At 37.2% G+C, this 16,200-nt stretch overlaps 2 protein-coding genes across 6 annotated transcripts in view; one reads left to right on the top strand and one right to left on the bottom strand.

Annotated features, from left to right (window-relative positions):
* TFEC (transcription factor EC) overlaps positions 1–16,200 on the top strand; it is a 667,358-nt gene that overhangs the window by 382,954 nt on the left and 268,204 nt on the right. The gene's annotated exons all lie outside the window — the stretch shown is intronic.
* TES (testin LIM domain protein) overlaps positions 1–16,200 on the bottom strand; it is a 47,674-nt gene that overhangs the window by 11,941 nt on the left and 19,533 nt on the right. Inside the window, exon 2 of the mRNA XM_079931382.1 lies at positions 9,652–9,737. Within this exon, the coding sequence (XP_079787508.1) occupies positions 9,652–9,737 (86 nt within the window). The remainder of the gene's footprint in view (positions 1–9,651; positions 9,738–16,200) is intronic.

Below are 16,200 nucleotides of genomic sequence, written 5' to 3'. Positions count from 1 at the left end.
AGAAATTTGGCTTTCATTATAAGAGCAATCAGGAAGCACAGAAGGCTTTTAAGTAATGGAATAACATGATTAGATCATTTTCAAAAATTGTAATACTTGTCACATGGAGAATGAATTAGGGGTAGACATAATTGAAAGTAGGGAGACCAGTTAACATGTCAATGGTGCATCCAATTTGCAATGGCAAGGTTCTAAATAACAGAGATTCTACTGCTTCTTCGCAAGTGGAATTTACAACTTGGATGGTTATTGTTTTGGCCTGGGTAAGATGTGTAATAGCTTGGACTAGATTATTTGATGTTGGAGATAAAAAGAAAGTAACAAATTTAAGATATCCTTGAATGTGAAACCGACTAAACTTTGTGCATATAGTGATGGTGAAGGGAAGGTCCAGTCTGTTAAAAAATTAACCCAGGTTTCCAGGATGAGTAAGTTGGTGAAAGGAATTAATTTCTTAGATCGTAAAAGCAAAAGAACAGATCTGAGGTATGGGGCAAAAGGTTGGTGAAAGTTATCCAAAACTGAAATAATAAGTTTGAAATGCCTATGAGACAGGGTAAAGATATCAAGTAGATTATAGGATATATAGATCTAGTGTTAAAAACTGTAGCCTGATAGAAAATATAAGTTCGGAAGTCAGGGAGTTAATTGAACAGGTCACTTTCACTTCCTGGGGGAAGAGCAGAGGAAGAAGATGAGGACTCAGGAAGGAGTCTGGTAAAGGAGCAGAAGCTGGAAAAGGTGACAGAGGAAAACAGAGGAGTAGAGAGACTTTGTGGGGTTAAAAACATATACTGGTACTAAAATACAGGGCAATGATAGCATATAAGTTAGAGGGAGGAATCTGAGTTTTAAAAAAACATTCTAATATCCTTATATTGTTCAGGAAGATACTGAAGATATAGATTAACATTAGAGGTTAAACATGTATGTTAAAATATCTAGATAACTAAAGAAAGAAATGTAATTTCTAAACTAAAAGAAAAAGGAATGAAAGTATAACGATGTAATTAGTCAAATAAGAGAGGAGAAAAAAATAAACGGAGGCAATTAGGACATGCAGAAAGCAAAAATTAGATGGTTGATCTAACCCAAGTATATCAACAGTCACAATAAATGGACCCATTTCTCCAGCTGAAAGATGAAGGCTTTCAGAAGGATAATACAACAAAATTAAGCAATATGCTGTCTGTAAGAAATGCTTAAAGTTTAAACACACAGAAGGATGAAAGTATAAAGATGCAAAAAGATTAACCAGGTAAATGCCAACAAAATGTAAGTTAGATACCTATACGAATATCATACAATTAATGCTTTTTCCTTTAATGACTAATAAAGAGAGTCACTTCATTGTAACAAACATTTAAAAACACTTCTATGATATAACAATTCTGAACTTAATACAACCTAATAACCTAACTTCAACATATATAAGCAAAAGTAACAGAACTATAAGAAATAAATGAACAAACCCATCATTATGGTGAGACTAAAAAAATTAGAAATGAATATTTGAATAACACAATTATCAAGCTTGATCTAACAGACACATAAAAATATCATATCCAGTGATTGGAGAACATATATTCTTTTAATAAGTATTTGAAACACTTTGAAAATCTAAAAGTCTACTATGCCATAGAGCAAGGCTCAAGAAATGCCCAAGGACACATCATCAACCACATTATCTGAACAGAATGCAATTATGTTAGAAATCATCAGCAAAAATCTAACTACAAAGTACTTTTTTTAAAAAGCCTCTTAAAAAATTCAATGTTGAAAGAAAAAATCACAATAGAAATTAAAACCAAAATCATTTTAGGAAAAAAGAAAGCAAAAATATTACTTCCTGAAACTTGTAGAACACAACTAAAGGGATGCTGAGGAGGAAATTTATAGTTAAGGTATGCTCAAATTAGAAAGAAGAATAAAAATTAATAAGCTAAGTGTTTAATTCAGGAAGTTAGGAAAAATTCAGACTAAACCTAAAGTAAAAAAGAAGGAAAATAAAGATAACAGCGGAAACTGATAAGGTAAATGTTTGCTTCCCGTCAGATATAGGAAAAGGATTCAATACATTTCAACATTTCTTCTGATTACATTTTAAAGTAATTTTAGCTGTAGAAGGGAATTAGGATTTTAGAAAGGGTTTCTGGAAAAAAAACCCACAAGACTCAGCATCCATCACACTTAGTGCATTCATTTTAGGATCTGAAGCAAGAAAGCAACCTTGCCATCGTGACTTCATTCATTTTGTCCTGTGGTTACTAACCAGAGCAGTAAGAAAGTTCAAAGAAATACAAGTCATAAGGATTCATCAGAAAGGAAGAAGCTAAACTGTTGTTAACCACACATGCTATGACTGATCATATAAAAATGTATCACCATCATTAAGAGTTTAATAAGTCTTATGGATTTAAAATTAATATAAATCATTGGATTTCTCTACATCAGAAAATTAGCAAAAAACAAAACAACTAAAAAACTCTTTGCCAAATAACACATTATTATATAATTATTGATTTTTGTGTCCTGTTTTCTTAAGGTGAGGTACGCAAACTGAAAACATTAGATCTGATTTATACAGTCCCAGAAAGAGAGAGAAAGAAAGAGACAGAGTGTCAGAGATATGAAGGTAGAGAGGCTAAATACTTCCCGTGTGCACACACTGGTCAGAATTCTTTATTTGGTAAGAATTCGCTGAAGAGTTTGCATATTCCAGTTCAGCTATAAAAGACTCTTACATCTGGTTATCTCATACTTCCATCTAGTGGAAAGGAGCATACTATTCTACTACAGTATGTTCTTCATTCTTGTTCTTCAGTTAACAAAAACAATATAATTATACATAAAACTATCACATTGCTTTTGGATCAAGTTTTAAATCACACCTTCCTGAGGGTAAAGAGGTGGGTTGGGAATTTAGTTCTTAATATAGATAAATAGATCCTTATATGGCTGTGAACTATGGCATGCATCCTAATATTAGCAAAGTGGTTCTCTAAAGAAGGAAGTAATAATTTTACAAGGATGTGATGAATACTGGAGTTCCTTTGGAAATGTTTATTATCCAGTTCTACACCAGTACAACATGTATGCTATGAAATGAGGGGAGTTAGATTCTAGAATCTGAAAGACAAATAGTAAAAGAGTAAGTGAAATAAAGCCTGCGGGCTTTCTAAAGCATGAACTATACTACGACAAGCTGTAGCATGGTTAAATAAATTATATTTACTGTGAAAATGTTATATAAAAGAGGTATATTAACCAGTGATATAATAGCCATCTCTATATTTTTTCTTATTTTTCATCTTGTGTATTCTTGGAATATTTACATTCTGAGAAAATCTATATTCCCTGTCCACCCCTTCACCCACCTGAAATACCTTTATTAAAGCAAGAAAAATCAGGTTAAAACACTACACCAATAGCAGCAGTGATGAGGGAAAAAGAAGTAGCTAAAGAAGTCAGACTATGCCTGATTATCAGTTTTCTAAGTGGGGAAAACCTATGATTGACTCATGATAGTTTTGAAAATCCCAATATATTATTAGCCTCATCTGCATCCTTACGCCAGCATGGTAACCTGCAGTAACAGAGCACTTGGCAGGAATGTGACTCAAGAAGGGTAGGATGGTTCTTTTAGTCAGAGTTGTCATCACTGAAGGAGCTGGAATGACCACATCCCTTCCAGACTCCTAATACCAGAGCTCCATTTCTACAATAAAAAGGGACAGCTACAAACCACTAGGCAAGAAATAAACCCATAAAATCTGGGCCAGGTGCCAAGGGCTAGCCATGTGGAAACGTGTGCCATCTACTACTTATCTAGGTTTAAAAAAATGTTTTAAATCCTTTTCTTGGGATTTTAGTCTATAGTGTTTTATATTTGAATCTCCCATATTTAAGTTAAAATTATTTTATTTTTAGAAATATCATTTAAGAACTTTCAAAGTCATCTGGAAACTAGCCAATACATTTATTAAAAGGAGAATTTTGTTAAGGAATTAGGGAAGAAAGAGATACCATTATCTTTGTATCTAAGAGAAGGCGTGAGGATGAGTGGGACATTTATAATATATTTAATTTCAGTCTAAAATAACCCAGATTCCATCCCTTTTAAGAAAACAAGGAACTTTAAAAAATTGGTTTTATGCCAACCGGAAACAAAACAAAAACAGGGCTTAGGTGAGCTCAGTATCCATGTGCTAGGGGCTATGTTTGTAAGGTTTGTAGAGTATCTTTCCTCAGATGATTCACACATAACTTCTGATGATATATGTAGACTTAAATAGTTTATTTTTATTAAATTTATTTGAGCTATTCCAATTCAATAGCAGTTTGGGGGAGTATATAACTCAGTTCCCATACTTAGCACAGTTGTCTTACCTCTACATCTTCTAAACTGCCCTAAAGCAATTCTCCCCAAGCTCTCCATGGGATGTTAATTAAAGTTGTGTGAAGGGAAAAAAGGGTGGGGGGGATTCTGAGTTAAGTTAGTTTAAAACAGTCTTTTTTATGACTTTCTAAAAAAGATGTGAGGGTACACTGGTAGACTGGGAAGCTCTAAGATGTGGGAGGAGGAGGGTTATTTGTACTAAAAAGTTTTTGTACAAAAATGTTTAATGCTGTTAACACATACACATGCAAAGATTAATATGCATGACAAATCAGAACTGTGTTCTCAAAATTTTACATTACAACTTCAGAGTTCTTGAGTTAAGTCCATGAGAGAGAGTACCAAAATTTACCAAAAGCATTGCCTCAGAAAAGTAGATAGATTTACAATTTCAGGCTGAAAGCAGTCAAGAAACTATCCCTCATCTCCTCAATAGAGAAATTATTTTTGTAGTACTATTTGTAAAAATTATTATTTTTCCAAGGCAAGTAGTAGCAACTGGAGTGCTTTGACATGCTGCCAGCAGTCACAGTGATTTAAAGGAATGGTCATGGCACTGCTATAAACCAATAATTTAAAAGAGTTGGAAGCTGCCCTTTTACAACAGGGATATACATATATGGACTTAAGCGTGGGCCTCTGTTATAGAATTCAGCACAAGCATTAATCCATTTATGGTGGGGAATTTTCAGTTTTCAGCCAGCTCTAACCCAATCAGAAATTCTCCGGAGAGATGTATGCTATATTCAAGTAACACTTTTCTTGTAAAATGTAACTCTTTTATTGGAAGGATTTATCAAGGATAAGACAAACAAATAATTATATTACTTATATGATAAAGAACCTGTGGTTCCAATGATATGAAATAATTGGCTATAAACTCTTTGATATCTTAGGTTTCTGCCTTGCATTTCATAAATATTTGTTATCTCTAAATATTACTTAAAAGTGTGCCCAGAAGATAGTAGCTCTTATGTGATGAGTATCAGGTCTCCTCAACCTTTTATTTTTCTCTGGTCTTGTAATTACTGGTGCACTGAAAGAAAAGGAGAGCTCACAGTTAAAATATTATTGTCCACCAAAATGTCTATGCCGCAAAAGTGCCACACGTAGGGTGGATAGTCTGGTGCAGTCCACAGTTCACTGGGCAGGAGAGTGTAAAGATGGTTCTGAGTTTCTGTTCTGTCCTGTAGAAAGGCGGTGATAAGGAAGGTTTTGGCAAGTTTTGGGTCCAAATTCCAGCTCTGCCATCGATAAGCCTTGCTTAGTAAGTTATTTAACTTTCTTAGTCTTTGACTTCTTGTATATAAAACAGGAATACTACCAGTTATCTCAAAAGGTATTATGAGGATTAGGTACAATCAGGTAAATAAAGCGATAAGCAGAATTTTAAGTCGTCCCATGACCTTCACCCCTGGTGTTATTCCTATTATTATGTTACTTTATATGGCAAAGGGGAGATTATCCAGGTGTGCCTAATCTAATCACAAGAGCCCTTAAAAAATATTGTTTTCTCTGGCTGGGCGCATGAGAGGAATTCAGAGAGATCGAAGGTGCAGAAAGGATTCTAAGCAATGTTGGTGGCTTAGAAGATGGAGGTTGCCAAGTACTAAGGAATGTGAGTGGCTTCTAGAAGCTGAGAGCAGCCACTGGATGACAGCCAGCAAGGAAACAGGGACCTCAGGCCTACAACCACAAGGAAATGAATTCTACCAACCTGAGGAATGAGCCTGGAGGCAGATTCTGACCCCAGAGTTTCCAGATTAGAGCTCAACCTACCCAACCCTCTGATTTCAGCCTTTTGGGACCCTAAGCAGAGACTCCAGCTAAGCTGCCTAGACTTCTGATCTAAAGCATAAATGGATATTGAGTTAATTAACAGGTGTTATTTTAGCCTGCTAAATTTGTAGCAATTTGTTATGCAGCAACAGAAAACTATTATGAGTGCTTATTGGTGTGTGACACAGAAGATGTTCATGTATTATATTTCTTATAATAACTAAAAGGCTCAAACAAGTCATTTTTAACTCCCTTGGGTTTTAGTTCTTTGATCTGTAAAATGAGGTTTGGCTAGCTAAGTTACTAGTCCCACTCTAAACTTCCATACATCTAACAGTTCATTTTCAGCTTTTTACAACTTTCGAGACACACCTTGAATAGACAGTCATGCCTGTTGGATCTCTTCCACTCACTCTCTAGATCCATTCTGCACAGAACCCTGTGTTGTGCCCTAGGAGGCTGACCCCTAAGGACTGAAGCAGTGTGTTACCCTGTCCCCAGCAATGGAAAGCACCAGCAGGAAGTCTAAGTGATGAAGAAAATGAGGTCTGAGTATTTATTTCCTGGCTTCCTACAAGTGTACAAGGTGCTAAGGGGGGAAATGATTTACTTTACTTGGGAGTGTGTGGAAGCAGGGACAGAGGGTGCTATGGACTGAACTGTGTCCCTCCCCAAATTCCTATGTTGAAGCTGTAACCCCCAATGTGACTGTATTGGGAGACAGAGCTTTTAGGAAGTAAAGTTAAATGAGATCATAAGGGTGGGGTCCTAATCTGATACAATTGGTGGCCATATAACAAGAGGAAGAGAGAGATCTTTCTCTCTCTCTATGTACACACACAGAGAAAAGGACATGTGAGGACACAGTCACAAGGTGGTCATCTACAAACCAGGAAGTGGTTCTGGTGAGGATGCTTTGATCAACCATGCTGATGCTTTGATATTGGACTTCTAGCCTCCAGAACTGTAAGACAATAAACTCCTGCTGTTTAAGCCACCAGTCTATGGTATTTTGCTATAGAAGCCTGAGCTGACTAATACAGGGAGCAAAGAACTTCTCAGAGATAGTGCTTGGGCTAAGACTTGAAGAGAACAGGAAGGACTTTTTGTTTCCAGGTGGTGAGATGTAGGGTCTTTCCAGGCAAAGGGAACATGAGGCAAGGCACAGAAATTTCAGGAAACAGCATGTGTCTAAGTAGTTGAAGCACAGATGCCTGAAATGGGAGGGGAGGCTGGAACAGTAGCAGAGGCCAGATATTGAGGTTTAACATCAAAGGCCAAAGACTTCGCTTAAAGGATCAACTCCAGTGGGAAAACACTGAAGGTTCTTAAGCTATTGGGAAGTACAAAATAGTATCCATTTTCAAAAGGCCATTCTTGTGGCTGCATAGAAGGCCAGACTAATAACAGTGAAGAATAATTAGGCTCTGATTTTCACAATGTGCTCCATGAGGCCCTAAGGGTCTCAGAAGTCCAGGGTCACCGTGAAGATGGAGGAGGAAGCTAAGTGGACAGGATCCTGAGACCCCATGTCCACTTCAGTCCCAGCCCTGAAGTTCTGTGGCCCTGGACCAGACCTGGAATCTTTGTTACACTCAGGACAACCAGCCTTAGAAAGTCTGTAAAAAGTCTTCAAAGACTGTACTGAAAATGGCTCATCTGGAGGTAAAGGCACTTACCCTCAAGCCTTCCAGTTGTGGTGAAAAGGTCAAGGAATTATCAAAAATTCTGAGAAATGTGTCTGGAATGCCAGGAATAAGACAGCACTACTAAGTAACACCATTTGGACAGACTATATAAACCCAAGTTAGATTAGAGGCCATGACAAAGCCCTAGTCTTTTATGGCTCTTAGCAGATTCTCAGACAATACCCAGGTAAGGAGATGAGATTGTGTGGAAAAATTAAAATAAATAAGTGATTTTCATGCCATAGATATCTGTTCTTATCTGACATTTTTATCTGAAAATATCAGATGATAGTTATCTACAATACAAAAATAACACAGAGCAAATAAGAACTACTATAAACTAACCTGCTTTAGAGAAAAGACGCCATCACTTAGGAATGAGCTTTAAAAATCTCATCAGCAGTTTTTGGCAAATGTATAGTCAAACTAAAAAGAGTATATTTTAAGACTGTGAAGCAAGCACTGTGCCCAGCAGAGGGCAGTGCAGCTCTCCACAAAACTCAGTACAAATGAGAGTCGCGCTCACATTAGGAGCTGAAATATTCTAATCCATGAAAACTATTTTGTGTCTAGTGACTTTACCTTTCTAAAACGTGACAGACATATTGACCAACTGCTATGTCCCTTGAAGAGGCAGCACAGGAACAGCTATTAAAGTCCTGTAAATTTGAAATTCCCTGGAACATATTAGCTCCTTCCAGATAAAGAACTGTATCATCATTTGGGGAGGGCTAAGGTTTTCCTTTGCCTTCACTATTTAAAACAACTGTCTTTGTTTCCTAAAACTTACTAAATAAATGAGCTTTTAAAAGAGGCTAATATCCTAAATTTTATTTTACATTCTCCTTTAACTTGCACTGTATACAACCTCAATAGCTGAGGACATTTTTTATTCTAGAGCATTTCCTATGGAAATACGCAGTACAAAAGTGGCTCTCAAGTAAGATTCATTCCAACAGGCAGCTTCCATCCTAATAATGTACGGTTGATCGTTTTAATATTTTTCTTCTAGCAATATTGTGCTAATTCTAACTTTGAACAGACTTATACTTATACTTATACTATTACGGTCTTGACAGCCGCTGATGAACATTTATGTTCTTCAAAAGAACAGGTTTAAAATACCAATTTTAGGTTTATATGATGTATGATAATTTTTTTTAAAAACATGCAAATAAGAGCTATACAAAATACACATTTTTGATCCACTAACATTCATCCTCCACATATAGGCACTTGATTCAAACAAAAACAATGGCGATGAATTATTTTTTTAAACTCAAGTGTTTCAAAGTTTTTCAGTAGTAAATTTACAGCTGAAAATTTTGGAAAGACCTAGATTCAAGTCAATTTCCTGAGAACTAGGACATGACTGCTCAATTCATCATATTTATTGTTTATCGCAAATGTACAGGTGAGATGTGCAGTTATACATTTTTAACAAAAGAATAACTAATAAATAGTCCTTCAAGATTACCACAAAATAGTCCTTCAAGATTACCACAAACTTATTTGCCACTCAGAAAAGAGACGTATTCAGTATTGCAGTCTCATAGGGAAACTGAAGAACAGCAAATAAATCAAACAATTCTAAATATAGTTACTATGGCCCAATTAGCTCGAATAATGATGGGAAGTCAGAATAGCTTTACTTCTTAGAAAAGAATATAACAGAGCCACAACTTAGCAACCATGCTGGGTAGCCTGTAAGCGATCTCTGCTGTCTGAGGAAGCAGTGACAAAAAGCAGGAATTACTATTGTGGTTGTGGTTTTCAAAACATTACCTCCAGAAGTGCAGTTCGAACCCCTCACATTTTCCTTTGCATTTTAAACAGGGGGCTCCAAATCCTTGCTCATGTCCTAAGCCCATCTGTTAAAGAGAAAACAACGTGAACCTGTTATTACATTTTTTAAAAAAAAATCTTAAAAAATTCAATAAATTATACCTTTAATTCCATTTACCACTCCTGTTGATATAACTTGCAAATAAATCTTTTATGAGTGTCACATTGTTTAGTCAGTGATGACACCCAGGTACACTAAATGGCGATTCCAAGTACACACACAACATACTTTGTATTCTTATTGCTTTTTTTCATGAATAGAAAAGCATTAGAATACAACTACATAGAAGACTACAAATATTGCAAGTGACAAAAAGTCATGAATTCATCTCTTTGGCCACTTCATGCCCTGTATACAATAGATACAGGGAGCAGTCAGAGGAGCCAGAGCTCGGAAAGCAAGCCTAGCCCCAAATGACATATTTTTTGGCAAACATGGAATATGCAAATGATTTAGGGAAATACAATTTAATATTATTTTATTTTTTGATAAATATAATAATAATAGCAACAACAAACATATTGAATGCCAGGAATAGAGATAAAGTACTTATCTCATTGAAATCTTACAGAACCTCATAAAATGCTTATAAAGTAGGCAATATTGTTCTCCATCTTAGAGATGACAACTGAAATTCAGAGAGGCTGTAGAGCTTGCTTAAGATCAAAATGTTAAAAAATGGTAGAGAAGAGATCTGACTCCAGGTCTACCTGACTCCAAGGTCTGTGCTCTTATGCCTGAGGTAGGGGTGGAGGGGTTGTACTACTGTCCTCATTATAGCAGACTATTTCCCTTTCCCGTATTGAACAATAACCCTCTGGAACTCCTGAGACATGACTTAATAAGCAGAAGAGGGGGGTGCAGATGAGGGAAGGACACAAGAAGGCAATGGAACCTCTTTTACCCAACTATTGATACTAGAGTAAAAAAGATTGACTGGCTTTGCTTCAGCACATTGGCAAATCACCAGTGCCTCAATTATTCTGTAGCTTAAATGTCACATCAGTGACTGCTGACAAATTTGTTACTGCCTAGTGTCTGGAGTTAGAGTTCAAGCCAGATGAGAGATTTTTTTCAGTGGCTCCCTGTTGTAGCTTGACCAAGTTGTGTTTCTCCTGTGCAGTCAAAACCACATTGTAACTTGTTCCTTGAAAGATCAGCTTGACCATGCCCTGAAATTTAAATGAAGCCCTTCCATTTTTCCCTGAAGAAAATGACCACATCCTCTTATGATAACTAAGGGCATATTCAAAACCAGCTGGTCCACCCAGCTGCTTAGGAGAACCTACAATATTTTAAAGGTATACCCTTTCAAGAATACTTTCTAAAGGGGATAAAAATCTGTCCAGCATTAACTAAACTTTGTCACCTTTGCCATGTCTCCATTACCAATTTTCAAAGATTTAAAATTCTCTAAATTGTATACTTTAAAACTAGACACTTTTTTTTGAAAGAATCAAATTATTTCCTTGTCACTGATCATTATAGTTCACAGTACGGAAATAAAGTGGGTTACGCAAAAGACAGAGAGAATCTAGCTATTTTAGTTTTCTGGTCTTTTGCAAGGAACATAATTAAAGAGTTTTCTCCATTACGATATCCACAGTAAAATGAACAGCAAATCTAAAAAGAGGTCTATTCTTTTTCAAGCCCTTTCCAGTTTTCCATTATAGGAGAGGTAACAATCCTGAATCCTCCTGGTATATGGATTTGCCTCATACTGTGTTTCATGCATCTCCTGCTAAACTCTGATCCCAAATGAAAATTAAGATTACATTATTAAGGCTTAATCACATAGCTTAGCTTAAATCAGCTGCTTCAAACTCTCTTGTATATAATTCATAGTAAGAAATACATCTTATCCCATGAAAGAAAACATGCAGACATACACAAACTTATATGTAAGTGTGTATAAAATCCTGAAACAAAGATTTACTGGCTTATATAATAATGGAGAACTAAGTATGCTTCTGCCTCTAAGTTAAATGGCCACCTAAACAAATTCTTGCCTGCCTTCCAATCTAAATCATCTGGTCTGAGCAACACTGGCCTTAATAAAATACCAGAAACATACTGGACCAATACCATCTCATTCTGTATTTCTGAATGAAACTTGGAAGCTCAGCTAATGTAACTAGAACCTCAATTAGTCACCAGAGATTTTACACTAAGGCCTCAGTGTAGCTCATTGCTGATTTACAAAGTCAGCCTTGGAAAGGGGCAAGTTGTTTCTTTCCTACCTGCTTTTCAATCTTCTTAAAATGGTTATCAGTTTATTTATTAGAATTATTAGAACTGGTGGTGTCTCATGAACATCTACTCTTTTAAAGTGCCCCACATATTCTTAGTGTGGGACAGGCCTAGGCATCCCCCTGGTGTAAGAGATCAGGAAACTAAAATTCAGAGGAGAGTTGATTTGCTCCTGGTCATACAGCTAGTCGACAGCAAGCTAACCTAAAACCCAGTCTGACTTGTGCTGCACTGTGCTAGTGCTGCTGGGGCAGACTCTATAGGGTGTCCAGTGGGACCCCTTCCGTTTTCTAAAAAGATTCCCTGCCTCATTTCTGCTTCAAGGAAAAGAACTACAGGCCCCAAGCCTCCTGCAACATGTCTCAGTGGAGATGAGTTTGAGGCCTCTATAAAGAGAAGCCTTGAATCAGGCAGGGAGGTTGGGAAAGCTCTTTTGAACAAGTGATAGCTGAACTGAGCTGGAAAGGATGAGCAACATCTAACTCAGTAAAGAGGAGGAGGAAGTACATTCAAGGCAGAGGGGACACCATATTTGAAGCCTGTGACAGAAGAGGGATGGTTAAAGCTGAGGACATCTTAAGAGTACTTGAGAGGTGATACAGCCAGTCTTGCAGCAGGCCAGGTGGGGTTCTCTCTCTTTTTTTCCTTTTCCTGAGGAAGAAATATATCTCCTGAACAATTTGGTACGGTGTCTTAGGCCACCAGATTTAACAGAGAAGACATTCCCAGAGAAAGGATGATACTCTAAGGAGGAAGCTTTAGAGAAAAGCCATGCAGGCAATGGGGGTGGGGTGGAGAATGGGGGGAGGGGGGCAAGAGCCCCTCTTAAGTTCTGCTGGCCAAACCTCAGGGTTAGGGAGACCCACGGAAATAAAGTGCGTTATGCAAAAGACAAAAGAATCTAGCTATTTTAGTTTTCAGGAGACCCGACTCTGAGAAAAGCAGTAATTTGAGAAAACGGCTCTGCAGTCTGCCCTGGAAAGCTCAGAAAGCACTGCTCCAATGTTCTTCCACCCCTGCCGGCCGGCCTGCCTGGAAGGTCACCTTAATTCCATACAGGCTGTTTCCTGCAATTTGGGTTTGTGACCACCTTAAGAACATGTCCCTTCCCACCTTCCCAAACACACACACTTTCCTCTTCCCCCAGGGCCCAGACATAAGGAGTGAGGGGACTCTCAAAAATCACAAAGAGACAACAAGTAAATGAAAGAGAGTGGAATGAGGTCATGGCAATATGATACACTCTCTCCTGCTATAACCCAAAGGAAGCAGTTCTAATTAAAAAACAACACTCAAACCAAAAAAGCACCTAGTTTTCAAAACCACTGTTAGCAGCTAAAGTGATTAGAGAGTTTCAGACTGGCAATGAATTTACTCTCTTTAAGGGAATTTCATTAAATTTCCCCTGTAAATGAAGCTATAAAAAGTCAACCTCCTTGACACCCAGCATTGAAGATCTCTAACTTATGCCACTTACTGGGTGGATACGTCTTCCATAATCTTACCCTTTTTATCAACCTCAGTTAGGATACAAAAGCACAAAGCCACTCAGACAACAAAGATCTGTGGGTCACACTCCAGCATTTTCCCTGTTTCGTCGATGTGCCTAGTTCCAGGCTAAGTTATAATCCAGAGTGCAGTGTGTTCTCTAATCCTGTTCAATCCAATTTAGATGATAAAATTGCACCCCCAGCAGACACATCCCTACTGGTGTGAGGCAACTTTCTTCTGCTTTTGTTCCCACGCCAATTTAGGCATCCAGGAATCTGCTACTCTCCCTTTAACAAGTCAAACATATATCAAATGAAGTAAAATGTACGGATTTTACTCTGTAGTAAAATGAGTTTCAGAGCCAGAGCTGCCCTAGGCACAGTTTCTCAAGACCTATTCCGAGACCTTTTGGGCAGAGGTCACAGGAGCTGGGATTCCCCAACTCTTCTTAGTCTCAGTTTGAGGGTCTGGAACCCCATCTGTCCTAAGGGCTCAGCCAATTTCTCTTCCTCCTTACTCTGTGTTCAGGATTCCCTTAAGTCCAGGATCCAGAATTCTTCTCACTATACCTTGTCCCTCCCCCTACCCGCAGCACAGACTGCATTCTTTGGTCAAGGTCCTTCTCCTTTCCTCAAGGGCCATGGCTGTTACTCTTAGACATCCGGATCTTACCGGTTAGTTTCTGCCCAGGTTTCTGGGCTGGAGAATTCTTGGTGAGGGATGAGAACAGGGAAGGTGTTATTTAATGATACCCATGGTGTGTGGGAGGGGGTGGTAGAGAGGAAGGGAAGTCCAGAAAGTATTAGCCTCAGCTAAGATAGCCTAGCTGCTTAGAACGTGAAGTTCAGATCCTTGGAGTAATATAAACACCAATATATGTGTGCTCATATGTCGTATGTCACGAGAATTAGCTACACCAGGTATTAAGGAAATGATCAAGAATTACATGGCTAAACAGTGAAAATGTAGAAAGAGCACTGGAAGAGAGTCAGGAAAACTGTGATCTGGCCCCAAGGTATTATATCACTGCCAAGTCCAGTGATTTTAGAAGTCATTTTTCTTCTTTAGGCTTCATCTAGGTAATGAAGGAATTGAACTAGATCAATTCCAAGACACCTTTTAATTCTAAAATTACGACTGAAAATCATGTTTCAGATTAACTTCATCTTAGTTGTTATTCAGCATGGTCATCTGCTCAACATTTAAACACTAAATAGAAAATAATTATTTGAGAAAGCTAATATATTATTGGCTCTTACAGGTCAGAATCATTTGGAATTCAGCTTGGAATAGTAGTTTATAAAGTACACATAGGAAACAAAAAATTTACGTTCTGAGGGATAAGACACAGTTCTGTTGCACATAATTATTTCAACAGCAAATGTGATACAGTATTCCCTGCAGAGTCAATGCTTGGTGCCTGAAAACACATGCTTTTTCATAAGCACACAAGTCCCAAAGCTGTCTTCTTCATATAATTTTAGTAACGCATTCTGGTCAGCATCAATACAAGGTTATGACAGATTAATTTTTCTTCTTCGGTGTCCAAGAAAACAGGTTCTTTGGATTGACTATATTTGGAAAAACTACAGTCACGCTTTAGGAATACCTATCAAGGTCCTTTGAAAAAATAAAAATGACGTATAATATTTATTCTGAAACACTAGTCATAGACAAATAAGACTTTTAAAATATCCTTAATTATAGGATCCGGATACTGAGCTTATAGCACTATGATCTGTGCCTCCAAACATCCATCATCTCCTGCTTATTTTAGAGTAAGAAACGGGAATGGGTTCAATTTCTCCATATTCATAATTTCAGGCAACCAGATAGGTTGGCAACATTTCAAGTGACCCTTATGACCCAGGAAAGGGTACTGCATGTCAGATACTTTAAAGAAAGAGGAAAGAAGAGTAGAGAACATCTGGTATTTCAAACACAGTCTGAGTTGATTTGGATACAATTTGGGTCTGGAAGATATTATTCAGTATTCATGGTGAGATCATCTGATTCATGCTGTTTTCATAACCAAATTTCCCTCTGGAGCAAAAAATCATATGTGGTTACTAAACAAGCAAGTGTTACTAAGACTTCTTTAATCATCTTGGAATGAAGCTGACCAAGGTAGATTATATGAAATACACATATATTCTCTCTCTCTGTATATGTGTATCTGTATTCATCTACCTATACATATATATGTATACATACATGCATTCATATTACACTCTTAGGTATTTTAGATCTTGTTCACACGAATGAATATTCTGGACAAAGGAACTGCATTTCTATGTAAATAATTCCTCTCAGCACGTGGCTCTTTTAGAAACCTGGTATAATCTGTGAAGTTCCCCCCACCCAAACCCAAATCGATATGTTTTCATTAATCTCTCTGACAGATTTTAAACAGTTTTAGATTTTTAGCTCAATGCCTGTTTCACATTATCTACTAAGATTTTCAGTAACCACCCCCCATAGAAAAAAAAAAAAAAAGGTTAGGTTGCATAGAAAACCAGACTTAAAAGTAAAAAGAGAGGCATCCTTTAACTTCTATAGTTTGCCAAGTGTTTTAGGTGAGAACACTTTATAGGTGAGAATAATTTATTGTGATTAAGAGCCACGATTAATCATTCCTACTAAAATTGCTGTTATCTTTTCCTTTAATCATAAGAACGAAAACTTCCCATCTCTCACTTACTCAAGTCTGAAATACATGAGAACAAGAATGAAGAAAAAGTCATTAC

Source organism: Stenella coeruleoalba (assembly GCF_951394435.1).
Source record: "Stenella coeruleoalba genome assembly, chromosome: 9".
NCBI classification, from domain to species: Eukaryota; Metazoa; Chordata; class Mammalia; order Artiodactyla; family Delphinidae; genus Stenella; species Stenella coeruleoalba.
Note: the sequence above shows the minus strand (reverse complement) of the source record. Positions and strands in the feature narration are given on the sequence as shown.